At 36.6% G+C, this 15510-nt stretch overlaps 1 protein-coding gene across 2 annotated transcripts; it reads left to right on the top strand.

The window, feature by feature from the left end:
• Positions 1 to 2561: 2561 nt before the first annotated feature.
• si:ch211-171h4.3 lies at positions 2562 to 13094 on the top strand. Of its 2 annotated transcripts, XM_087295476.1 has the most exons (4): positions 2562 to 3155; positions 7573 to 7717; positions 8097 to 8299; positions 11259 to 13094. In XM_087295476.1, exons 1-4 carry the CDS (start codon positions 3150 to 3152, stop codon positions 11913 to 11915), a joined length of 1011 nt encoding a protein of 336 aa, XP_087151602.1. In that variant the 5' UTR covers positions 2562 to 3149; the 3' UTR covers positions 11916 to 13094. The 2 variants fall into 2 exon arrangements, with proteins under 2 accessions (XP_087151602.1, XP_087151603.1); XM_087295477.1 differs by lacking the exon at positions 7573 to 7717 and having other exon boundaries at positions 2946 to 3155.
• The last annotated feature ends 2416 nt before the right edge of the window (positions 13095 to 15510 follow it).

Below are 15510 nucleotides of genomic sequence, written 5' to 3'. Positions count from 1 at the left end.
TTATTTAATGCCTATTTAATTGTTTTAATGTCATGTTTGTGTCCTTGTTACTTTGAATAAAATGTATTTTACATCAAACTGCTTTTTTAACTTGAACTGCATCAGTAACAACTGAGCCTTTATTAAATCAATAATGAAACTATCGTCACAATGCAACATTCTGAACTGTATCAAATGAGTTATATTTGGATTTGTAAGTGTGTCATCAGTATAAACTTGTACAGGTTTATATATAAATTTCCCAATTGTCCCTCTTTGTCTGATTGAGCATTTGCACTGATAACTCAACTGTTCAAATTGCCAGCAATAGTGTAATCAACCATGACAGTCAAAATCTTTGTCATGATGACTAATATCAAGCTGCAGAATGGGAAACAGGACATGGATACTCTCACCAGCCAGTTAATTAAACACACATTGCTAGAACTCAAGATACTTCCGGATGTCCTCTAATAGAATGTCACAGATTCAACAAAGCGATGGAAACATTTCCTCAGGGATTTAGGTCTGTATTGATATTGCATGACAGTTGTATGGAACAAAAATAATGCCAAAAGTATTTAAAATACATTGTTAAATAGCAATAACTAGAAAAATAGCGTATTGAATTAACAAGTGCTGGCATTTTAATGACTTGAATTAACAGGGTTTTATTTTTAGCTCTTGAACTGTAACTTATGGCTCGTTTACAATGACTTTATCAGGCTTGCATTTCCACTCCCAAGGGTACCGTTTTGGTGGATGTGGTGTATGGCAAAAAGTTTCAATTGACGTCATTTTTGCTCGAAAAAATGCCTAAAGTAAAGCTGTATAGGTCCTTGCATATTATATGAGAAGCACTTTCCACTAAACAGATGCTTTATACACATAAATACTTGTGTATAAATGTTTATTACTAACTTTTCTATGAACATGAGTTGATGATAACTGCAGATCAATGACAGTGTGAAATAGCCTACTGTAACATCTGCAATTATATATAATAAATAAATAAATGCAACATATATGAACACATACAGACCCTTACAGTCTCCAATATGTTACCAACTACAGAAGAACTGCACACAGCATACATTTAGTCCTTATTTAGGTTCAAAAACAACACAAAATTAAGCCCAAAGTCAGTGCAAACCTCTCATCTGTGTCTGTAATCTTCAGTAGCACATGTAACCTCTGTTAGAGAGTAATTCCATAATTCTGAGTTCATAATAGTCCAAAAGGTGATAATAATAGTTAAACATGGCAGTTTGTTTACGTTTGCTAAAAAATGATATGCTCCTTTTTGTCCGGCTTCTCCTTTGTTTTTTCACCCTTCACTCTTGCGTTTGTCAGTTTCTGACAGGATCGGGTTTCAAAAGCACTTCAATAATCAGGCACACATTATTATCATCAGCTCAAAAAGTTTTTTATTTTACATAAAGATGCGCGGCGAGCACAAGCAAAAAAGCGAAACCGCTCGCGTTTCAGACTGGCTCGTAAAAAACTACAGGGCACGGTAAATCTGCTCTTCTTTTTGATTTTGTGGCTGTTCATCAAGATGATGACAAGGTTTGTTTTAGCTCGAGTTGACCATGGCTCGTTATTATATATGTATATATAATTACGCTGTTATCTCTGCTCTTCGGCTGTGTATTTTAAACATGGCGGTTCCTTTGTTTTCATTCTGGCTTGTTGCGTAAGCAAATGACGTATCTCTGTAAACCAATAGCGTTCAGCTGCACGTCTAGCTCCGCCTTTTGGTACCCTTTCAAAAGGATGTCGAAAAAGTGGTACGGTATGGTTCGGTTCGGTACGGAACTGTACCACACCGTACCACTCAGTGGAAACAGGCCAATAGAGGTTTATTAAAGCTGTGATTATTTCAACTAAAAATATTTCACACACATTTTCATACTTAATTTCAATACAGCTTTTGAAATGACTTTTCCAGACTGGTAGATCTCAATTCTTTCTTTTAACTGGCCAATTGATGTTTACTATAAACGTATTATAAATATATATGTATATTGTTCAATTATAATGATTCAAAATAAATAAATACATACATACACACACACACATATATATATATATATATATATATATATATATATATATATATATATATATATATATATATATATATATATATATATATATATAAAATATATATATATTAAATATATATAAACATAAAATCTTTTTGTTTTTGTCGATTAATTTTGTGGGTAAAAGGTATCGGTTCAGGCACTGTTTTGGCACCAGTACCGTTTTAAAAGTATCGATTTAGCACTGGTATCGTAAAAAACCCAAACGATACCCAACCTTAATAACCATACAACCTTACCAGACATACATTTTTCACATTATGAATTTTGGTTTGAAATCCATCCGACTTTGATCCATCATGCCTAAATGCAAAATGATTGGTAAATTAGAGAAACTGAACTGTCAAATAACTGGCCAATGAGATATTTGTGCTAAAGCACAGGTTGAAAAGGCGCCAGAGTCTATCACATGACAGTCTAAAAAAGCTGGAAAGTCAGGACCTGGCACGTCCAGCAGAAAGTGAGATCTGCGGTGCAAGCATTTTGCTCTCTCACAGCTGTTGGATGTGTCATGCTCGCTCAGAGAGAAATTGATCATGCTGGCCAAAATCAGAACTCATTCGTCAAACCTGTGATACGGAAAAAAAACATGTGAACCAGCAGGTTGTCTCCTTGGTCCATTAATCAGACTACATTAAACAGCCTTGAATGAGACACAAAATAAGACATGGGGTACAATTTGTGAGGACACTGAAGTCAGAAAAAGAACTGAAAAGGTTAGAGGTTTTACCAGTGTTGATAGATTGCCTGTTGTACAAACCATACAGAACGTACTGTCAGCAATGAGTTCTGAATATCCAAAAGGAGGGGTTATGACAGCAAGAGTGCATGTGAGTGAGTATATTGGAGGATTAGGCTAGAGAGAGAGAGAGTATTGAACTACGTAAGGCACAAGACTCTCCACAGAAGCAAAAGAAACTGTAACCAGTAAGTTAATTTATGACTGCTTGACCTGCTGGAGCACATCTGACCTGCAGCTTTCAGTGAGCAGAGTTTATGGACAGACTGATCAATAGGGAACCGCACCTCTAAATTTCCTTTCAGCCTTCAACAACAGCAAACATGACAGTAAGTCCTTACAAATTGTGCATTCTTGTACGCTAAACTAAATATGGGAGTTTGCAACACTTTGTTAAGTGGAGCATTATTTGGGGGCTGAATAGGCTTATGATCATGTAGGCAATAATTATGGCCTATGCATATGGCATGATTAAAAAAGATTGTAATGTATGTTATTTTAATTTGTTTATGGAATAATTTGTGTATGTAGGTTTATACTGTTTGTGCATTACTGTTCCAATTTTACAGTTGATCACAACCTGACTGCCTTTATATGATAAATGCAAAATAAAAAAAGTGTTATATTATGAAATATTATTACAATTTAACTTTATTTTCGAAATTTTTGCAATTTTCTTTTTTAAGTTTAAAAAAAAAAGAATGGTGATGCTAATATGGGTGCTCACATTGCCAAAATATATGTAGATAAATGAAAATAATAATAATAATTATTATTATTATTATTATTATTATTATTATTATTATTATTATTATTGCTATTATTATTATTATTATTGTTATTGTTATTATTATTATTATTATTATTATTATTATTATTATTATTATTATTATTATAAATATTATTGTTGTTGTTGTTGTTGTTGTTGCTATTATTATTATTATTACTACTACTACTACTACTACTATTATTATTATTATTATTATTATTATTATTATTATTATGGTTGACCTGCTTTGACTGTTTTAAATAATGGATCCACAAACAGCATTGTTGGTTAACAAAAAATCTAACAAACATAATGCTGTAGCACTACTACACTTGATTTTGGTTTTATTGTAAAAAAAAAAAATAATAATAATAATAAAGAAATAACACAATATGTTAAATGAGAATCTGAAATATTGTATGCCATACTTCAACAAATACAGATTAGTTAGTTTTCAAAAATGTTTTATTTTGATTATGTTTTTGGTAGAGGCTGATATTTTAAAAATCATGGGATGTGTTGAAAATATGCATTAAGATTGTTAACTACATTAGGAGTCAAGAAATGCAATTTAAACGTTTTCATGTTGTTGTTTTTTTGTTTGTTTTTTTTTGGTGAGGTAATTAAAGGGTTAATAATAAGTAAGTAAATAAATAAATAAATAAATAAATAAATAATCAAAATCTAGAAAAAATGTACAGTTACTAGAAGGTATAATTGTGAGACATGAAAGCCCGTTTGTCAAATATATGATAATGGAAATAAATATTAGAACTAATGACAAAGATAAAATAATATCATAATATTCCTTACAACTTAAAAATTGTGAAATATAAATTATGAATTGTAGTTAAAGTAACAATGCTTAGAAAAATCCATGTGACATATAAACTCAAATATAAACTCAGATTATTTCAAATTTTAAACCTTTTTAACTTAGATCTGGATTTAATTTCTTTCAAAAATACTTATTTATAGGCTCTTTGACAGATCTGACTGTATTTTTCACAGTTTATATCTTGCAATTTGTCCTTTTACAAAGTAAAAATTAACCCAGCAGGCACAGGACATTAACATGACGTCAGATTGATGTTGTACACCAACGTCGGGGGCCGTTGCATTTTGTTTGGAAATGAAAGCCGGGTTGAAGTCGGAACCCAATGTTCAGCCGATTCAAATGTTATTACTCGATTGAATGGGCATTATCAGTGGTTATCAGCTGAAAGATTTAGGCCAGTAGAGGCCTTCTGCGCCTGCTAGTAGGCTCAGAAGGCTGTTATCATCCATCCACATGGTTAGGTTATCCATCCACATGATCAGTTATAGATCATATACGGCTGCGGCCAGTAGTTTATGAAACCAACCTAATATCAATGTCTAATGATGTTACAGCTTGAAGTTGTGTGGACGTTACCAATATGACGTCTATCAGACATTGTCTATTGGTTGCCATACATGACAATTAAATTTCAGTATTTGACGTCAATATGACGTTGGTTTAAGATGTTGGCTCAATGTTGGATTTTGGTCACACAACCTAAATCAACATAATATCAATGTCCTTTCACGTCAGTATTGGGCATCAAAGTAACATTGTACTTAGATGCTGGCGACCTAAATCTAACCTAATATTAATGTCTTATGACGTTGTGTGTCTGCTGGGAATTCTCAAAATAAAAGTCCAAATTGTGAGATCAGATATATTAAGTATATGTAAAAATATAAAAGTGATGACACGGTGGCTCAGTGGTTAGCACTGTCGCCTCACAGCAAGAAGGTCGCTGGTTTAAGTCCCGGCTGTGTCAGTTGGCATTTCTATTTTGAGTTTACATGTTCTCCTTGTGTTCACGTAGGTTTCCTCCACAGTCTAAAGACATGCGTTACAGGTGAATTGCATAAACTGAATTGGCTGTAGTGTAAGAGTGTGAATGTGAAAGTGTATGGGTGTTTCCTAGTTCTGGGTTGCAGCTGGAAGGGCATCCGATATGTAAAACATAAGTTGGATAAGTTGGTGGTTAATTCCGCTGTGGCAACCTCTGATGAATAAAGAGACTAAGCTGAAGGAAAATGAATAAATGAAAGGTATAAAAGTGAGTGTAAACACAAGGTCAGATTGCAATCGTAAACTTATTACCTATTACCAGTTACACATAACGACATACCTGAAAAGATTTTAAGAGCATGTTATGTAACTCAGCAATTTACAACATTCACAACTAATCCTGAAGCACTTCGATGTGCCGCCAGTTGTGCTGTTCTTGACAAGGGGTTAACTAAACACAAACAGTCTGTCCTCGCACAATCAAAGCCCAACAGGTGCACTTTATCCCCCCTTGTGCAACACACTATCCCTTCCACATCAACCCCAACTGCTTTACTAAAGAGATTAACTATATCCTCCATCTAAAATCCCATAAACAACCGAAAACAGCTTCTCTATCTAAACCATGTATAATATTTGATCAGTTACCAAAACTATTAGTGAACTGAACACTTAATCCGATGAGGCTCAGCTGAATACCACAGCTGTCTGGGGACAGTTAAGATGTGTTGACAGAAAACACATTTCTAAGAAGCCCCAAATCACCCTTTCGCTGTAGCGACCTTATAATAGTATGCAATGACAGACCCTCATCACACATCTCTGATCCAGCTAGATCCTATTTGCATTCAACATGGCCTTGTGTAGTTCTGGTGCTCTGTTGACAGCTATAGTCAGAACTCATATGACAAGGCAGATATCAAAAAACAAAGTATGGGAACTATATCCGTGAACCTATTTTCATACGTTTTGGACTTTTTATTTAATAAGAACAAGTTTGTATGAATAATAATAATTTTTATAGCGCTTTTATGGACACTTGAAGCGCTTTACACAATGGGGGGAATCTCCTCATCCACTACCAGTGTGCAGCATCCACCTGGATGACACGACGGAAGCCATATTGCACCACACCATGCACCACACACAGCTGATTGATGGAGAGGAGACAGAGTGATGAAGCCAATCATAATATGGGGATGGTTAGGAGGCCATTTGAGCAAATTTAGCCAGGAGGCCGTGGTTAAACCCCTACTCTTTTTTGAAGAACATCCTGGGATTTTTAATGATCACAGAGAATCAGGACCTCGGTTTAACACGTCTCATCCAAAAGACAGCACTTACTAAACTTACAGTGTCCCCTTCTCTATCCTGGGACGTTAGGACCCACACAGACTGCAGGTTGAGCGCCCCCTGTTGGCCTCACTAACACCACTTCAGGCAGTAACCTGGCTTTCCCATGTGATCTCCCATCCAGGTAATTAGCTTCAGTGGGTGACCATGTGCGAGTTGTAGAGAGCTAGCTGCTGGCTAAACAATCATAAAAACACATTTACCGAATAAATTCCAGCATGTGCACAAGAAAGTCATGTACGAGTAGTATGGGATTACTGGACAAAGTGGACTGACCATGATATAAAATATCTGAGTTTATTAAATTTTTAAAAATGCCCACTTGTCCTACCACAACATATTGTTTTTCTTTTTGATTATTGGCGCCAGTGTAACGGAGGCCAGCTAGTAAGTGCTGTGCAGGTAAACCTCACTCCTCTGACCTCTGACCGCTCTACATATGCTAGAAGCCATGGTCTTTAGCCTCCTTGTTAGAGCAACCGACTCCCATGCGGAAGGTCGTTGGCTTGATACCAGCTCTGAGTGGGTTGGGTGGCGTAAGACCAGCGGGGTTACACCAGTTTATCAGGAATTGATGATTTGTTTCTCTTTGACTCATTGGATCTTAAAAACGGTGCTTTATTCTTAAATGCTTTCTGTGATATTCTAGTTTTGCATAAGTTTAATCTTTGAATGGAAACTTATGACAAGAGCATTTGAATCAAACAAAGGCATGAAAATTCTACCTCCAACTACATTTTGAGGTTAAACTTATGAGGTATATTCAACTGCAAAACGCACACTCTTGCTTCGCTTGTTGCAGGCTGCCACAAGACTTTTGGATGAGCTGTGTCATTTAACAGTTCAGTCTCTAGAAACAATGGAGCCATTAGATCACTTCCAAGTTATTAAACTTCTTGGAGAGGGTTCATATGGCAAAGTCATGCTAGCGGTGCACAAAAAGAGAGGTAAGTGATGACAGGCCTTTCATATTTTTAGTTTCTTTCAACTAATTTGATTTCTGAAAATGATGCTCTGTTACTATATAGACCATTTTGAGGGATGTAACCAATAACAATGGTCCTAATTAATTTTCTGTGCAGCATTTTTAATTTCCCAAGAATGTCCAAGAATCTCAAACAGTCCACATATTGATAAACAATGTTATGATGGCTGTTTTAACATTAAGATCTGATTAAAATGTCTCTTTTTACCACTATGAAATATTTTGACAACAAGCAGGGAATGTTTATGGGCCAATGACATCGCCACATCTAAATGGTTAATACCAATTCTTCTTTCTGTATCTTTGACTGATTATTTCTCTAAATCTGTTTTGTAATCTAGGAACCCCAATGGCCCTTAAGTTCTTCCTGCGAGACTCTACCTGTCTCCTGTCATTTCTGAGGGAGTATAATCTCTCTTTGGCCTTCTGCAAGCACCCCTCACTTACCTCAGCTTTGGGTATCGCTTTCTCCACTCCCACTCACTATGTGTTCGCCCAGCAGCCCTGCCTTTATGGTGACCTCTATGATGTCATCGTTCCTGAGGTACGTTTCATGCATCTAAACAATGACTGGTCATGATGATTGAAATTAAACACGTCAAAGCTGATTCGAGAAAATCTCTCAACCTTTAAAACCCATTAAATCAGGGGTGTCCAAGCTTGTCCACTGTCCTGCACTGTCCTGTTAGCTCTGACCTTGGTGCTGAGTTTACAACAAGGCTGAAACCCGGAGCACAGCGAGAGGCAGGAGAAAATAGATATCAAATCACAAATGTAAACGGTAGCAGAACCATGAACTGCTTTACATGTTAAAATCAATGTCTCAAAATCAATACAAGACTAAGAGGGCAACTAGTGAAGCTGTTGGAGTACAGGAGTAATGTGAGACCGAGATGATTTATGTGATAACACATGCAGCAGAGTTTTGGAAGTATTGTAAAATCTTGAGAGAATTAGCAGGAACTTTTACGCATCCTCCATTCTTGCAGTCTTGAGGTTTGGAATTGAACTTTGGCAGTTGATGATGACATTACACAAGAACACGAGGATGCAATATCGCTGAAGAATGCATATTGAGAAACAGGCAATGAGTCTGTTTACATGGACACCAATACTCCTATTTTAATGCGATTAAGACAATACTCTGATTACGAGTCTACCATGTAAAGTAAAGTAGAGATTTTTGATTACCTTAATCCGACTAAAGTAAGTCATATTAGAACTAAACAGGAATCGAATTAAGACACATGGAGTATTCCTGTTTTAGTCACATTATTGAAGTGCAGTACAGACATGTAAACAACCTAATCAAATTATTACAGTTTTGTGGTACTTTTTGCTACATTTTGCAACAGGAGGCACACAAGGAAGTTGTCTTTTAACAACAACCAAATGAGAATGGCTTCAAGCAAGAGCACACATTTTTGATGCGAGTGAGAAATTCTGGAGGAAATGGACATTATGAAGTACCTCCAAGATTGTCACTGGGGTCATGAATGAAAAGTTAGAAAATGAAATGTTAGAGTAGGCCTGTTGCTTGAGAATTTGTATCCGGCGTCGTCTGTTTGCATGCATAGTGTGAGAAATTAACTGCAGTTGATTTTGTCGTAAACTAAAAACGAAATCCCCAAAATCACATATGGCGCCATGATGAACACAAACTGTTGTTGCGTGAAATGCCGGGGGAAACTAGCGTGGACGTAATTACGTTAATCGAACTATGTACTATAACATGTTAAACGGGAACTTAAATGTAATGTTCGAAAAGTTGCTCATGTAGACACCTTAATCATCTTGTCTTGTTCGAATTAAGGCTAATAATTAGATTACTGATATCTATGAAAATGTAGTCAATAAAAAATGTAAGGCCCTGTCCACACAAACCTGGAAAAACCATTTCAAATCTACACTTTTTTTCTACACAGTTTGGCATTCGTCCACACAAAAATGCAGCATCATGTGACAGAAAGAAAACTTTGTGATGAAAGCCATTGTGAAGATTTTCAGAAGCTCCTTAAATCGAGTGATCGTGTGGGCACTAAAACCAGATTGTTTTGCCTCATTTTGCCACAAACATGCACACTCCAATACCCCCAGTTAAAGTATAAATTCAACAGAAATATAAATGTCTAAAATCCTTAAAATAGCTTGTTAAGGAGCATTATGGATTGTAAGGATCTAAACAAAGCCTGATTCCTAAAAGACCACAGTGACAGACGAGTCTTCACATTGATTCCATGGGCCAGCCTGTACACCCGCTGGTGACCTATAGTACTCACACCTGCAGCTTCTCCACAATAGACATCCAGTGTTCTCCAGCCTCCTGCACCTAGACTGCAGCTCCACACAGGAAGTTTGGCTAGATGAGAAATGATCTAACCCAACTGATCCTGGTTTTTCTCAACTTTTTTTCCTTCACTTTAGTCAAATTGGTGACGTTTGTTCCTCGCCACTGGCTTGCTTAATTTGGGACTTCCAGCAGTGAAATTAAACCACACAGAACTGAACTAAACTGACACAGATTCAATGTCCTTGAACTTCTCTGTTAAGCTGCTTTGACACAATCTACATTGTAAGAGCGTTATAGAAATAAACATTAATTTAATTGAATTTAATATCCAGGAACAGGTCTGCAAACCTCAACTTAAACTGTCGTCAAACTAGACCAGGAGTGCCAAAGCTTGGGCCTGGAGGGCTAATGTCTTTCAGAGTTTAGCTCTGTGTTGAAGCCAGTTGGAGCTAGTCTTTGCACCACGTTGGCTCCTGTACCACCCCTGTACAAGATTTTCATCCCATATTTCACTGCATAGCAAAGTTTCCCTTTGGTAAACTCTGACCTGCAAATTTGACTTGCATTTATGCGTGAGACCAAAAGAAAATCAATACATGACTTTCTATTTCTAAAATATGGTGTAATCATTTCATCAGTATTGCATTAAACTGTTTCATTCAAATTAAATTCCCATGCTCAAAGCCTAGTGCAGGGGTCACCAACCCTGTTCCTGGAGAGCTACCTTCCTGCAGAGTTCAGCTCCAACACTGATCAAACACACCTGAACATATTAAGTAGGACATGAAGCAGCACTTGACAGTTATAGACAGGTGTGTTTGGTCAAGCTTGCAACTCAAATCTGCTGGAAGGTAGCTCTCCAGGAACAGGGTTGGTGTCCCCTAGACTAGTGTGACAGTGACTTTAATCCAAAGGTGTCAAACTAAATACTTGGAGGGCTGCAGCTCTGCAGAGTTTAGCTTTAACTCCAATTAAAGACACCTGATCAAACTAATTGAGTCCTTCAGGTTTGTTTGAAACTTACAGGAAAGTGTGTGGAACCAGGGTTGGAACTTAACTCTGAGCCATGGCCCTCCAAGAACTGAGTTTGTCATCACTGCTTTAATCCATTAAAGTTTGAAGTGCTTAAGTAAGGGATGTCCAATCCTACTGCAACGTGTAGCTCAAATTGGACATCCCAGTCTTAAGTACATTTTTGATTTCTTGATTGCAGGTTGGTCTGGAAGAGAGCCGTACCCAAGGAGTGGCTTCTCAGATCAGCGGTGCCCTCTCTCACCTCCATTCCCTTGGCTTTGTCCATCGTGATGTTAAGCCAGAGAACATCTTTCTATGCGATCGCGACTGCCGCTGGGTCAAGCTTGGCGATTTTGGCATGGTGAAAGCTGCAGGGACTAGGGTCCCGTGTGTGTGGTACAGCTCCCCATACTGCACGCCTGAGGCTGAGATAGCAAAGAAAAAGGTGGAGAGCGATTCAGGAGACACAGATGTGGATGACAATGGGAACAAGCTAAATGTGGACTTTGGCAAGACCCAAAGGATTTTGGTGTCTGTGGATCCCTGTACGGACAGCTGGGCATTGGGCATTTTAATCTATGCCATGCTGATGGGGAGCCTTCCATGGTCTGAGACTGTTAAAGACAACACTGCATATAAAGGCTATCTACAGTGGAGCAAATGGGAAAGTTCTGCATCAGAAGATCAATCCGAGGACCTCTATCAGTTGGCACCACAGTTTGGGGCATTCACTCCTCTTGTAGCCTCTCTTTTTAGGTCCCTGCTCCATCCACTGTCCAGACTTCGTGGCCGGCCAGATGAAGTAGAGAAGTACCTTGGGGGAGCTTGGCTTCTGGACAAGGATGTCAGTGGGTGATACGTCAAAGAAAGGACAAGTCTGAGAATAGTAGATTGTTGTTATTTGGTCATTCCCTCTTTAGTGGGAAAAATGGTGATGACTTCTTGGAAGAGGTTCCAATGGTAACACACATGAACTCTACAGAGGAGGAGACAAGGTGTATAGGAATACCGAAAAACTTGGGCCTCAATCCACAGTCCGGCAACATTACTGCACTCCGAAACAATGTGCAATGACTGTAAGGCTACACTGGAATCTTTAATATTACAGTGGCGGCTTCACATCGGAAGGCATCTTAATAACATCTGTGTTTATAAGACTGAATAAATACTGCCAGCCATCTCCACTTTCCAAAGTCGTTTGGCAATTTCAACAGCTCTTGCAAGTCCCTAAATCAGGTCACTCAGCTGACATCCTGAGCTGTTCTTTTTCATTTTCATGCAAACAGAACTTTTTGAACAACTAGAGAACAATCTACTGAAAATGAACAGCACTGTTATTAAATCAAACAAATACCATTTGGGAATTTCCCTTATATGTTTCCTAATAATCTGAAGAATGTTAGGGGGAAAACAGCTATAGATATCCATAGTACACTCAAAAATTACTTTTGCTGCTTGTTTAAACTAAAATGAGTTGAAACCACACAATTCTTATGTTTTTTTTTGGACAAATTATCTTTTTGGGACACCTACCTTGCAGTAGGTGATTTCAGAAACATTTTTTGTTGTACTGGTTGAAAGCCCCTTCACATTCCACTAGTAATGATTAAAGTAAATGATCTAAATGTGTTTATATGTAATTTTATATTCTGGGTAAGCCATAAGACTAAAAAATGTTCATTCAATTAATAATTGTCAGGCAGATAATTCCCATAATTCAGATAAGTAGCCCAGACTGTCTGTCAGCAAATGTAGATTTGAACAACTGCGCACTTTTTCATGCAGATTCGCCGATGCGCATTAAAGCGAGCCATGGTCACATAGACATGAGTGATATCGCTAAAAACAAATGCTGAATCAAAACTTTTGAAAACTCTGAGTCAATATTGAAGTTACTTTTGCAAGTTGGAGGAAGGATGACACCATAGCTGAAGTATTTCTGTTAGACTGGTAATGTTATGCTTTAAAACTATTTTAGTCACGCAAAACTTGTGTAGATTTTGTTGTTACGAATGGGTTATATGCACAGAAATGTTGTTCAGCCACTGAAATCTTACAGTAAACGATTGATGAGACTATTTTCAGTTTCATAAGGTCCTTTTACACCATCAATAATGTAGATTTTTATTTAGTTTAACAACCAAATATCAGTAAACAGCACTATTCCAGAGGAATACGCCGAAGAATAAAAGTATCAAATATTTCTCTTTGTGTCCAGCAAAACAAAAAATGTATACAGGATTGAAACAACCTACAAATGTTATTTTATTATAGTTTATTATGTTACGGCTAAGCACAAAATTATGTTCATTAAATATTATTTAATATTTCTATGTTAAACTTTTAATTAAGTTATTAATTATTTAATAATTTATTTATTAATTTAAATAAAGGTGCAGTACCAACAAAAACATGTTGGTAACATTCTGTTATTTTTTTTAAAAAGTGCCAAGACTAGCATAAAAGTTCATTTGTATTCATTTTTATGTTTAATGAAATAAAAATGTTTCAATTCCTATAACTAACGTGCAAAAGAAATAGCCCTTTTCACAGTAATTTACTGTAATCATGCTACGTACCTGCCTTAATTTTACAATAAAATTATGAATACAACATATAACTGTCAGTTTTTTTTACAGTTAAATACTGTAAAGCAATACTAATGTAATTTACTGTGAAAAATTACTGTAACTTGTTGTCAAAATCTGGAAATTTCTTACAGTGTAGTGCATGTCTTTGGACTATGGGGTACACCAGAAGCACCGGGAGGAAACAGACCCAAACATGGGGAGAACATGCAAACTCCGGCCCAGCCGGAACTCGAACCAGCAACAATACTAATACCCAGCGACAAAACCATACTATATGGAAGCCAATGACTTATTTTTTTCCCAGCAGTCTTTGTGTTCAAAAGAAGAAAGAAACTCAAGGTTTAGGATCAAGAAATGTAAATTATGGAACAAATCAAGCAGATTTTATTGTAAATTTAGGGAACTAACGAATAAATCCTGTTCGTGATTTGTATTTTTCTTGCATGTAATGTACAAAATTTCCTAAGGTGTCTTAATTCCCCTTGGGGTTCATGATGTAGAGAATTAGTAAAAGAAATTCCAGAAATGTTGATGTAAAAATGTAACAGTTTCCTCTCTTAAAAACAAACCATTAAACATATATTTTCACCAGTATTTACACTGTATTGATTACTCTTCGTTTGCTTAGCCTCATGAAGTTTGGAATGCTCACTCCTGTCCTAAAAGAATATTTATGCTTTTAACAGCCGATGCTCATGAAATGTCATCTTCAAGTGGAGCACTCCAAGCTGTGAGCGTAAGAAGGAGCATATCTCTCAGATTTCAGGAGAAGCCTTGCAGACACATACAAGCACTCAGACACTATGTGTCCTAGATTTAAAAATAACAGCCCGCAGCCATTAATAAAACTCTTTTAGCTATCATCACCTCTGTCAGACACACACACTTGAAATCACATACACATGCATGCGCAAACACACACAGTCCTCACTGATCTTTATCCTGAAGCGTCTCACACTTCAGTATTCGAACCTGTCCCTCCATTCATCAAAAGCTATACACACACACAAACAGTGTGAGGTTACATGCAACAGATAGGTCTGGCTTCGGTTCAAACTCGTCCAAGCAACCCATGAAAACATAACACTGTAAATTACAAGTAAATATGACAACCTTAAATGCATGATACATCAAATTAAAACCTTCATGCAACAAATCTGGTTCTGTGGATGCATTTAAAACTTGACTTTTATAAAGAGACAACACAGTTGTAAGCAATTTAAGGCAAATTATGATATTTAAAAAATGTAACTGACAACATGTGGACAACAAACTAAATAGATACAATCTAGGCCTCTGAAATATGATATCAAAATATACTTAGAGTGAGATTTTGCCTTTTGAATCTGAGGATTTTCAGGCATGTTGTTAAGAGATTAACAACTGAAGTAGCTCATTACAGCAAGAGAAGAACCACCAAGATCATTTAACAGCTCTGGTGACCATTCCAGTCACTGTCTGTGTGACCTTTCATCTGATATACTACATTAAAACACATTTATGAGTGCAATAATGCTGGCGTTCCAGTATGCTGTCATCTTGCATATGTTAATTTGTAAGTAAATGCGCAGTAAGGAAATAATTGTCTATATTTGCGAAGCATTTACAGCACTAGAATGGCTGAAATACCAGCATTCTGCTTGTAAAGTTTATTGCCAATAAATTAGCCCATTAAAACCGCAGGGACATATTTTAGAACTCATGCTCAGAAAGATCCTAGCAAATTTAACTGAGACAATAACAAATAATAGCAAATAAAAAAACAACAAATAACAATTAGTAAATTAATAGTTTACTATATATTTCATTATTATTAGTTCACTCAAACAACTCGGGTTGAGCTTAATATTATGTATTTAA

Source organism: Danio rerio, chromosome 19, assembly GCF_052040795.2.
Source record: "Danio rerio strain M-AB ecotype USA chromosome 19, GRCz13ab, whole genome shotgun sequence".
In the NCBI taxonomy this organism is placed as follows: Eukaryota; Metazoa; Chordata; class Actinopteri; order Cypriniformes; family Danionidae; genus Danio; species Danio rerio.
Note: the sequence above shows the minus strand (reverse complement) of the source record. Positions and strands in the feature narration are given on the sequence as shown.

Bases quoted from the DNA above. Each gene is read 5' to 3' on its own strand.
- si:ch211-171h4.3 (XM_087295476.1), top strand. The intron at 7,718-8,096 runs GTAAGTGATGAC...TTTGTAATCTAG, and splicing joins AGCGGTGCACAAAAAGAGAG to GAACCCCAATGGCCCTTAAG. The intron at 8,300-11,258 runs GTACGTTTCATG...TCTTGATTGCAG, and splicing joins ATGATGTCATCGTTCCTGAG to GTTGGTCTGGAAGAGAGCCG.